The following is a 12,095-nucleotide window of genomic DNA, read 5'->3' as shown; positions in this document are numbered from 1 at the left end:
CTTAGCTTCTCCTCTAACATGTAGTAATTTCTCACAAATATTTATTTGCAGACCAAACCTGGACCTCCTAAGAAGCCCAAGACCCCTTCTGGACAGTCAGCCTTAGTGTACTGCTACAACTGTGCACAGGAAGGCCATTATGGACATGTAAGTTTGAGCAGCATTTGAACGTAATGCATCTTGTTAGTGAGTGGTCGCTGAAAGGATGATTTCCCAAATGGATGTCACTCGGAATACTTACTTGTTTGTATGTAATCTTCGGTAGTGAGACTTGTGTTTTCAACTAATTTACTTCCTGTATTCCTACAACAGAACTGCTGAACCATATTCCTATATAAAACAAGCTTAGCTCATAAAGTTAGTGAGGCAGAGTGAGTTCTTGCACCTTCCATGGCCTGTTACTAAACTATTTATTGGGTTCCCTGGTACCACACTCACTTGTGTTTTTGTCATTCACATGCAAGCTGTGACATTGAGTAGAAACAGAGGTTGTGCAGCACTGGCTCACACACCTACTTCCCAAGTACCCACATCCCCTGCCAGCCAACACTGCAAGTCCAGACTGAAAGTCCAGGCCCTGTGATGGGTGTAAGAGCTGTAAGGCGGTGAGTGTCCGCTAGCCAGCTGCCACAGTACGCGTGAAACAGTGGGTCACGCGAGCTAAGACCTGTGCACTGTGGGAACTGTAAAGATGAAGGGCAAAAACGGGCCCAGGGAGTAGAAATCCTTGTGCAAGGGATTTCTGTCCCCCACATAGGCTCTAACAACCTAGAAACCAAGTAATCATCAACCAGACCCCATGGTAGGAGGAAGAAACCCGGCAGCAGCTCAGGACGTCTCAGAGCAGAGGGAGAGGCAAGCCATAGAGTGGGCAGTGCTGCAGACGAGCTCTGGATTCCAGCTGAGGCGCCTTTCTGGTACAGCTGTGCCTTAGGAGTCCTACAGATGAGAAGAGACAGAAAGGCTAAGAGAAGGAAAAGTGCTGAGCGTCTCTTCCATGTTCAGGAACCAGAGGGCAGCAGCCAGGGGCTTTAACTACTCTTTTCCCCTGTGGCATTCAGTCTTTGTCTCCAAGGCAAAGAAGTTGTATAGCACCGACATTCTGATGCTGTCTCTCATGTAGGAAAACTCACTGTAGGCAGCGAGAGCCTTTGGGATACTTGGCATCACCTTTGTAGACTTGCACCAAAAACCTACGTACAGAAGAGTCTTGGAGAAAATCACCATCCCTGGGACTTCTGTTGTTCTGTGCACACCTCTTACTGCCAACAGTTTTCTTTTAGGAAACACTCATGTTAGCAATCCACTGCCACACACATTACACAGGTATTTAATTTATATGCTTGCTTATCTCTTTAAAGCAAAAGAGTAAACTTTTAGCATTTGTGTTCAATTAAAGAAAAACAGTTACAGTTGGATGCTTCCTGCTTACTGGTCACTGCTGTTAATGTAGATGGGAATATCGAGAGCATTTAGAATATATTCCTGAAATCTAGACTTAGACAAATTTCAATTTATAGTAAAACAAATTTGGCAGCCATAGTTGAAGGAACTCTAGATTATCCAACACTAATGAAGAAGATCATTGGTGTGGCTAATCCAGAACAGAAGATAAATTATATACCAGCTATCAATTATCTGTGCTAATGGAGGAGACCAGCGATGTGGATAATCAAAATATCATTTACATGTAGCTTTGGGAAACATTTGTGAGACGATATGGCTCTATGTGGTTACATCTGTCTAGATAGAACAGTATCCAAATAGGAGACTGCCCCAGTAGTGAAAGGTGGCCAAGCTCCTCCCTGTCGGTCTCAGGGACTCAGCCCTCAGATGTGGTTATTGAATCTCTCTGTATTGCCTGCCTTCCCTGACTCCACTCCTTCTAGCTGGAGAGGCAAGGATAGCAGCAGGCACTGGGAGAAATAGGATGTTCCAGGAGGACGGGAAGGGTGAGGGGGCTGGGAGAGTGAAAGGGTTCTGTTGTCATGGATACCAACTTAGTATATAGCAAGATTTCTAGGACTCCTGATGTAACCGTAACTTATGATTTATTGATGAGCCAGCTAAATTCTGTGTGGTTATTTCATGTGCTTCCTAGAAGCATTCTGATTTCTTAAGTACTTAGTTAGGAAATGCTGAACATTAGTAAAGAAGTCTCATGCAAGATGTTAGACAGCAGATGAGAAGGCCCCAGAGGAAAGTCTCTTGCTGTATCCATTGGTATCACCTCGTGTATGGGGAATGGTTAAAGCCAAAGGGCAGAGACTGGGAAATAGACACGGGAAACCAGTCACAGGAGAGACAGCGGAAGGACTGATCTCAGTGTGGCTGAGGGAGCAGAGAAAAGAGGGTCTATTACCCTGGAACATTTTCCAGGTAGATCTGGCCTACTACTACCCTACGAACCCTTAGCCCGGGACAAAGGGGACAAATGGGAGGCCATAGACTGACTGGAGGAACAGGAGGAGAAGGGAAGCAAAGAAAGAAAGCAGAGGGAGCAAAGATTATGCTCAGTACGCAGTACATACCATAAGACATTTTTAGTAAAGAAATCACTGCCCCATAACTAATGAGTGTAGAGTTAAAACGAGATGGCATATGTGTGTGGAGAAAAGAACAGTTCCCAGACAGTTTGAGGCTAGGGAGCAGGAGGGCAGGAAGGAGCATTTGATGTGAAGGCTACTGGAAGAAACAGACAAATCATTCATATAATGCAAAAAACTCCAGAAAGGACAAGACAAATCGAGTTGGTGCCCCCCCCCCCAATGCTATTAACTCAAACTGGGGAAGGAGCTTGGCAGAGAAAACTAAGTTCCTTAGTTCCTTCATTAAAAAGGGAGGAAATTCAGGCGCATAGTAGGGCTTTTGGATTAGCTGGTCCCTTTCCACGGTAGCAAGGACTACTCAGCAGCCACTGCATGCCATGCTAGTGGGGTGGGACTAACTCAATTCTACTCAGGGTAGACCAGCAGCTCGTGAAAAGGTTTGTTGATAATGCAAACTTGTGCTGTCATTCTTTCAAATGCAATTGCAGGAATGCACAGAGAGACGGATGTTTAACCAGACATTCCCAACATCTCCATTCATACACTGCTACGATGCCAAATACGACATCCAACAAAGGGATCGGAGAATAAATCGAAAACTGAAAGGTTTGTCAATAAACTTCTGGTTAGGTCACTTTTGCAACAGCTCCAAAAAATTTTTGTTAAACTATCTTTGCCTATTTTGGAAGTTATTGGTTAGCACAGAAAACACTTTATTTTTTTTTTTTTTTAATGGTATGAAATTATTTTTTATTGGATATATTTTATTTACATTTTAAATGTTTTCTCTCCACAAATCCCCTATCTCATATCTCCTCCCCCTGCTTCTGTGGGTGGGCCCCCACCCACCCACCCCCTCCCACCTCCCCGCCCTGACATTCCCCCACACTGGGGCACTGAGCCTTGCAGGACCAAGGGGGCTTCTCCTCCCATTGACGCCCAGAAAGTCCATCCTTTGCTACATGTGCAGCTGGAGCCATGGGCCTCTCCATGTGTCCTCTTTGGATAGTGGCTTAGTCCCTGGGAGCTCTGGCTGGTTGGTACTGTTGTCCTTATGGGGTTACAAACCCCTTCAGCTCCTTCAATCCTTTCTCTAACCCCCTCCATTGGGGATCCCATTCTCAGTCCAATGGTTGGCTGTGAGCGTCCGCCTCTGTATTGGTCATGCTCTGGCAGAGCCTCTCAGTAGACAGCTATATCAGGCTCCTGTCAGCACGCACTTCTGGGCATCAGCAATATTGTCTGGGTTTGGTGGTTTATATATGGGCTGGATCTCCTGGTAGGGCCTTTCCTTCAGTCTCTGCTCCAAACTCTGTCTCCATATTTCCTCCTGTGAATATTTTTGTTCCTTCTTCTTGAGCTTCATGTGGTCTATGAATTGTATCTTGGGTAATCTGAGCTTTTGGGCTAATTTCCACTTAACAGTGAGTACATACCATGTGTGGGTTTTTGTGATTAGGTTACCTCAGGACAATATTTTCTAGTTCCATCCATTTGCCTAAGAATTTCATGAAGTCATTGTTTTTAATAGCTGAGTAGTACTCCATTGTGTAACTGTACCACATTTTCTGTATCCATCCCTCTGTTGAAGGACATCTGGGTTCTTTCCAGCTTCTGGCTATTATAAATAAGGCTGCTATGAAAATGGTGGAAAATGTGTCCTTGTTATATGTTGGAGCATCTTTGGGGTATAGCTGGGTCCTCAGGTAATACTATGTCTGAGGAACTTCCAGACTGATTTCCAAAATGGAAATACCAGCTTGCAATCCCACCAACAATAGAGGAGTGTTCATCTTTCTCCATATCCTTGCCAGCAACTGCTGTCACCTGAGTTTTTGACCTTAGCCGTTCTGACTGGTGTGAGGTGGAATCTCAGGGTTGTTTTGATCTGCATTTCCCTGATGACTAAGAATGTTGAACATCTCTTTAGGTGCTTCTCAGACATTCAGTATTCTTAACTTGAGAATTCTTTGTTTAGCTCTATACCCCATTTTTAAATAAGGTTATTTAATTCTCTGGGGTCTAACTTCTTGAGTTCTTTGTATGTATTGGATATTTTTGCATTTTCTTTTACTGTTGTGTCAATGATTTCTATGGTATCCTCAGCCCCTGAGATCTCTCTTCCATCTCTTGTATTCTGTTGGTGATGCTTGTGTCTGTGACTCCTGACCTCTTTCCTAGGTTTTCCATCTCCAGGGTTGTCTCCCTTTGTGATTTCCTTATTGTGTCTATTTCCATTTTTAGATCTTAAATGGTTTTGTTTGATTCCTTTACCTGTTTGGTTGTTTCCTCTTTTTAGGGACTTGTATCCGTTTACCTGTGTTGTCCTGTATTTTTATGACCTTCCTAAAATCCTCTAACATCATCATGAGCTTCATTTTTCTGGTGTGTTAGGGAGTTCAGGACTTGCAGTGCTTGGAGAACTGGTACTGATGATGCCAAGTGGCCTTGCTTTCTGTTGCTTAGGTTCTTGGACTTACCTCTCCCCATCTGCTTATCTCCTGTTAGCTGGTCTTGTGAGTCTGACAGTGGCCTGACCCTGCTGTGCTCTCAGGTGTGTCAGCACCTCTGGGGACCAGTTCTACCCTCCTGGTTCTGGGAGAACCTCTGAGAGAGCTGTAGCGCAGGGTCAGCTTTGGTTGGAAACTAGAAGGCCAGAAAACACTGAGAAGAAAGAAAAGATTGATTTATTTATTTCGTATACAGCATTCTGCCTGCACATATACCTGCAGTCCAGAAGAGGGCACCAGATCTCATTACAGATGGTTGTGAGCCACCACGTGGTTGCTAAGAATTGAACACAGGACCTCTGGAAGAGCAGTCAGAGCTCTTAACCCCTGAGCCATCTCTCCAGCCCCAAAAACAGTTTTAATAATTATAAAAACTAAAACTTTCTCGCGCTCCAGAAACCAAACCTCTACTTCAAAACTCCTATTCTAGTCACAATTATTATTTTTCTCAGAAAGAACACTTCAGAAACCTTTAAGGATATTTTTAAGAATATTTTTTCTGTCTCTGCAGAGATAATGATTCCTTTGAAATTTTTCTACTTGACAAATAATTATCTCCCCTTTATATGTCAAATATTTTTCATAAAACATGGGTTTCTGGTGACTCCTGGGGTTTCCCTCACCGAGCCTCTCACAGTTCACCATTCCAAGCAGGGCCCCAGGTCCTCTGCCCGCTCTGTGCCTGCACTCACCTCAGAGGTTAGGAGCACTGGCTGCTACACCACACGGTGGCTCACCATCGTCTGTAATGCCACCTCCAGGGGATCTGATGCCTGCCTGTGGCCTCCACAAGCACCAACACTCAAGTGCATAGACCCTGCAGACATGCGTCCCTACACAGAATTAAAAGTAATGACCTAAACTAATAAATAAATAATTTTTAAATTTCAAATCTGTTTTCTTTGCCTTTGCTCTTTCTTGGTATAATCAAGATGTGTTCCCAGGTTTCCTTCACTGTTCATGATAAAATCGTTTTTTAAGCTTTTCTCCGAATTCTTTACTGACTCTTAACATTTTTAACTTTTTTCTTTTGGCATTATTTTCTTTTGAGTTCAGGCCTTTTTAAATGATGCTCCTACTCATCTATGTGGCTTACGTTACTCATACAGTAGAGAAATTAGTGCATGACCAGCAGACTCAGTAGTGAGATCGCCAGAGAAGCCTGAGATGTCCTCAGGTTAAAGGCCTGGCTGCACTCTGGCAGTGAGCACTTATGAGTTATAATGTGGGAAGATTAGTTGTTTTCTTGTTAGCTAGTTTTACACTTTGAGGCTTATTATGATCCTTGGAACTTATTTTATGCCTAAGCTTGGGCTAAGTTTCTCCCGACCACTTCTGTGATGTTCCAGGGGTCTGTTTGTCTTTGCTCCTCACCTCAGTCCCAGCTGCCGCTCACTCCTGTCACAGTGCCTCTGTCAGATGCTCATGACAGTATATCAGGTCCTAACAAGACACCACCGCAGATGTCATAGAAAGATGGCCAGGCTGACTCTTCCCAGACGTCCTGCTACTCTGAGCCTCACTGACCAGCATTGTCAGTCAGAGTAATGGATTTGAGGACGTGTCCCCATTTTTAGCAGTCAGGATTGTAAGGGATACCATTTGCTCACGTGTCTGAATGCCTTCCTCCTCTGTCTGCTGAGTCACTTCTACGAATGCAAGAACTCTGCATGGACTAAATAGACAAATACTTTTATACCTTACAGATATCAAGAAGAATGGAGATTTCACAAGGCAGTTCAAAAGACCACACATAGAAGAGGCAGATAAGAGGCGCCACCATGATATGAGAAAGAGCCACTCCTCCAGAAGGCGCAGTGGGTGGCCTCGGGACGGTAAGGAGGCGCAGGCAGAGAAGACCAGTGGCAGAGAAGGGAAGAAGCACAGGAGGCACCAGGCTCGAGATGAGGACGAAGACTTCCCCAGGGGCTCAAAACTCAACTCTGCTGGCAGTGTTAACAACCAGAAGCCTTCCCGGTCCCTCCACCATGCATCCCATTACCACAGGCTGAGAGAAGAGAAGCTTCTCAGAGAGAGCAAGCGGGGCAAACCGAAGAAAAGGAAGTGCGCAGAGGATGGCGGCCATGATGATTTATTGCTTATTAAGCAAAGGAAGAAGAAACCTAAGCCAAGTGGCTTCTGACCTGCTCTCCGTGCTTCAGAGTTCTGGGAATGCTTTCATATCTGCTAAATGAAGGGAGACTAGAGATCTGATTGCTGAATTCTCACCGTTCCTGGAGTTGCTGCACAGAGGCCACAGAGAGCTCAGGTCTGTGTCCAAAGGGTGTCCTTAGGTAGGAAGGCAAACTTGAGGTAGAAAATTGTTCTTTCAAGAAAACCTTTTTAAATGCTTTGAAGAAATAGCAAGCTCGTCAGATATAATTCATCTACAATGTTTGAGGACTTAAAAGCTCATTGGAAGAGAGTTTATTATTATTAAAGTCACCACTTTTTTTAAAATATTCTTTAAAAAAAAAAAAAAAAGCACTGAAAAATCAGTGAAAATCCAAGCCCAGCTTTGCTCACGTCAGAGGCTGTTGGAATCTTTCTCTGTACAGAACAGCACGTAAAGTAATCTTTCATCATTGAAACCTGGAGGAGGTGGAGGAGAGGCCATATCAAAGCACACAAACAACGTGTGCAGTGTGGGCACGCAAGTGTGAGAGGCGTCCTCAAACTCCAGTGCAGTCGCAGGGCACTGTTCTTACTGGGTAACAGCCATAGTTCAAGAAATAGAAATAAATATTACCAACCTAATTTGCTCTCGCAGATCTTTTTAAACACTGCAAAGCTATTTAGAATCTTTTGTACTTACGAGCCTTTTTTACACTTGTGAAAACCTGATGTTAGAATAAGGAAAATAAAATGCCTGAAACCATGTGTAAATGTGTTTATTGTTACAAAAGACAGTGAGAGCCTGGCTCCCAGAGAGCATAGTTGGGTTAGACAGGTCGCCCTAGACACACCTTCTTTTTCTGATAGGAAAGAGGCTGAGCACCTTCACAGGTGGGCATAGAGATAAGCCTTTTTTCTGCCAAAGGAAGAACAGAAACAGAAGCTCCTTCCTGGGTCTTTACACCTGAGTGTCTGGTGAAATTTGTCACTAACTCAGCTTATTAACACACGGGCTCTTTGCATACAAGGATGAAGAAGTCAAAACAGATGCACATTCAAGAGGTCGCTTTACATAACAAATACCCAATGGAAAACCCATAGTCTGAAACAAAAGGGCTCTATATAATCATCTAGGATATCAAAGCTCTTCTTGCCTCTGGCTCCACTTTGATCACAGCAGCCTGAAGAGCCTGAAGCCACCACCTCCTGCTGCCTTGGTGGCAAGCCTGCCCTTGGGTCACAGTGCTGGCCATGCTTACAGAACATGCAGCCCTTTGTGTCTGCGTAGTGACTGACATTACATAACCATTATGTAAAGGAAAACAGACATGATTCTTCCACCCACAGATGGAGTTAACACTTAATGACCAGCCCTTTGGGTTTCTCTCTGTGCCTGCTTTGTTAGTTACTCATTTCCTGTTGAGCATTTTGGATGTCTCTGATTTTTTACTATTTTTAAGTTCTCTTTCATACCTTCTCTATCTATTCACCTTTAATAAAAATGGAACTTTCAGGTGAGAACATGCATTTATTTCATGGAAGCTTAGCTGTACATTGCCAGAATGCCTGCCCGTTCTCCTAGTCGTTAACATGGTATGTCATGTTCCTTTCTTGCTTTGCCACTCTGAGGAACATGCTTTGTTAGGGCTGCTGTGTACTCCATGTAATTAGACAGGGTTAGCAATATGACAGTCACCTGTTGAGAAGAAGATAGAGCCCATCTCAAAAAGGGGAGAAATGGGAGTAGAAAGCTATTCTGATGAGCACTTAATTAAAGGAAGTCAAATCTTTCCAGATAAGCAACCCCGGCCAGAAAGCTGGAGACTGTTAAAAGGACGATAAGAATATCTGGTACCAAATAAGGTAACTCACGCTGGGATACCGCTGAAAATACCACTCATCTGTCAACAAAAAGCCCCCACACAAGGAGTCTTGATAGCCTCCTCGAAGGGTGCTCAGTTGGGGTGCTGCCAGAGGTATCCAGGGAGAAGAATCTAAAAGTGTTACCTCACATCCGTCTCCCCACAGTCTGGCCAGATGTAGCCTTGTGACATGTGCTGAACACATCCTATCCAACTGAAACAGTGCCAGTTCTGCGACATGAAACTGCAGAGTAGACGTCTGTGTGCCACTCAGACGTTTAAAGGTATGACCAAGAATAGTAGATACAGTGGTGCTGGGGGTGGGAGGGGTTAAAGATAAGTGCTGAGCCGGGAGAGTTCGTGCAAAGGATCAATTCCCAGCGTCTGCATGTCCGCTCACAGCCATCTGTAACTCCAGACTGACAGTCTCAGCTCCGAGCACACCAGCCCTGTGCATGGTGCACACGCGTGAATGAAAGACAAACTGCAAAGTCAGTCGGGTGTTAGGGATAAGTGAGTACGGAAGAAGGAAAGGCGGCTGCCATGGAACAATCTAAAGCACACTTAAGCCTCCTGCATAAAGGGAAGAATTGTGGTTGATGCCAACCTAGGCTACACAGCTAGGTGCTATCCAAAGCAATAACAGTAACTAGTTACAGGCAACATCACCATGAAAAAAAAGCTCAGGCCCGTTTATCGCCGTTTTAAAGAAGCAGCCACTGGTTGGAAGACATGGCTTGTTGGTCATGCCAAGCCCTGTGATAAAGCTGTTTGTGATTTTGGCCAAACGTTTCATTCTCTGCCCACCATGACCAAGTAAAAGGCTTCTTAAATTTTATTAGTATGTGCATTGGTGTTTGGTGTGCGTGTATGCGGGTGTCAGGTCCCCCTGGAACTGGAGTTCTAGACAGTTGTGAGCTGCCACATGAGTGCTGAGAACCGACCCCCTAGGAAGACAGCAGTTAAGAATAGCCTAACTGAGCTGGAGAGATGGCTCAGTGGTTAGAGCACTGGCTGCTCTTCCAGAGGTCCTGAGTTCAGTTCCCAGCACCCATCTATTAAGGGATTGTATGCCCTCTCCTGGCGTGTGTGTGTGTGTGTGTGTGTGTGTGTGTGTGTACGTGTGTGTACACAAAGGCTTTTAAAGGGGATCAACAGCAAAACCTGGGAGGACTGGGGATGTAACTGAGTTGGTAGAGGGCATGCACAAAGTCCCGGGTTCAATCCAGTCACAATGGTGTACACAACTATAATCCCAGCACTCAGGGGGCTAAGGCAGGAGGATGCAGAGCTGTAGACCAGACATTGGTCTACACAGTAAGGTCCCAAAAAGGGGTGGGAGGCAGTTGCCCTGATGAGCAATGCAAAGTAACCAAGTCGGATCTTCACAGTTGTAGTCACCGACACCCGTGTCTTAGGATTTCTCTTGCTGTTGGAGAGCAAAGGGCTATTTGGATTATACTTTCCCAGCCTGCACTGTTGATCATTGAAGGAAGTCAGGACAGGAACACAAATGGCAGGAACCTGGAGGCAGGAGCTGACACAGACCATGGAGGGATGTTACTTACTGGCTTGCTCCCCATGCTCAGCCTGCTTTCTTATAGAACCCAGGACCACCAGCCCAGGGATGGCACCACCCACAATGGGCTTCCACATCAATCAGTAATTAAGAAAATGCCATACAGGCTTGCCTACATTTCTCAATTGATATCCTCTTAGATAATTCTAACATGTCAAACTGACATGAGACTAGCCAGCATGACCAGTTACCAATATAGTAACTCAACCAAATACTACTGAAACTATTAATTAAACAGCAGCAGAATGCACAGCATCAGTTTCCAGGACCCAGGAATGCTTAGTAGAGGCAGAAAAAATGATTATATAAGCTGGGGGGGGGGGTGCGAGTGCGTGTTCATGTGTGTGTATATGTGTGTGTGTGTGTGTGTGTGTGTGTGTGTGTGTTAGCTTCAAAAAGCCAAAGTTTAAAAAGTCACTTTCAAAGATTCACTCTATTGAAAACATTTTTTTTTTTTTACTTAATTGGAAATAATCTGGAAAATCTAAGTGAGATCAAGATTCATCCCATGGTCCATGAGCCCTCTTTGTTTTTGTTTCTTACTTTGCTGTGTGGAGCCAGAGCTAGGAGTACAAGGCCAGTGTCCACCCAGGGTCTGGATTGCTGTTCACTGGCCCCACGCCTCAGCAGCAGGCTCTCTCCGTAGATCTTGTCTTCAATCTCTTCAAACATTCACCTAATGTTTAGGTCCTAACCCCATGAAATGACAGCACCACAGACAATATCTTAAATGACACTCTTGGCTCAGTGCCAGTGAGCAGTGACTGACACACACACACACACACACACACACACACACCCGTAAGCACTCAGCATTCCTCAGAAAATTTGCGAAGTGGGTTTTGTTTGCCAGGACAAGCCATTACTCTCTTATCTGCCCCTACAATACCCAGAAAGGACCTCTCGTTCCCTGTTAACTAAAGCCTCCAACAGATGCACCTTCCGCTGGCCTCAACCCTTTACCTCTGACAGGACTCTCTTGGCCATTTTTGCTATCTTCTCTGAACACCAAGAGACAGCCCTGGCTGTTTGAAAAACTTTCCTTCTACCCATGGAACAGTCTACTTTGCTGGTTTCACTGCACCGTACTTACACATACAAACGAGAAAAACAGTCAAATAAACAAGAGCCGTCAATTCTTGGTGCCAAGGCATCAGAGAAGCTACAAAGAGCTGAAAGTGTATGCCACAGCCTGGGCACCAGTTAGAATGACCTATATTGGGCTTCTCTGGCACCGAGGGCCATTCAGCCAACACTTAAGCGTCTGTGACGGGCCGAGACAGTGCAGGAGTTCCAAAATCTTGGTTTTTGGTTTTTTGGGTTTTAGTTTTGGCACTTTGGGTTTGGGAGATTTTGTGGTAGTCATCATCGTCGCCGTGGCTTCATTTAGTGTTGTTAGTTTTTCTGAGACAGAATTTCCATGTATAGTCCTGGCTGTCCTGGAACTCAGTAGACCGGGCTGGCCTTGAATTCAGAGATT

At 44.8% G+C, this 12,095-nt stretch overlaps 1 protein-coding gene across 2 annotated transcripts in view; it reads left to right on the top strand.

The window, feature by feature from the left end:
* ZCCHC7 (zinc finger CCHC-type containing 7) overlaps window positions 1-8,506 on the top strand; it is a 172,748-nt gene extending 164,242 nt beyond the window's left edge. For both annotated transcript variants that reach the window (XM_080940365.1, XM_080940366.1), the window contains exons 7-9: window positions 52-147; window positions 3,038-3,155; window positions 6,766-8,506. In XM_080940365.1, the coding sequence (XP_080796491.1) occupies window positions 52-147; window positions 3,038-3,155; window positions 6,766-7,202 (651 nt within the window). In that variant the 3' untranslated portion in view covers window positions 7,203-8,506. The remainder of the gene's footprint in view (window positions 1-51; window positions 148-3,037; window positions 3,156-6,765) is intronic.
* The last annotated feature ends 3,589 nt before the right edge of the window (window positions 8,507-12,095 follow it).

Source organism: Micromys minutus (assembly GCF_963924665.1).
Source record: "Micromys minutus genome assembly, chromosome: 28".
Taxonomy (NCBI): Eukaryota; Metazoa; Chordata; class Mammalia; order Rodentia; family Muridae; genus Micromys; species Micromys minutus.
Note: the sequence above shows the minus strand (reverse complement) of the source record. Positions and strands in the feature narration are given on the sequence as shown.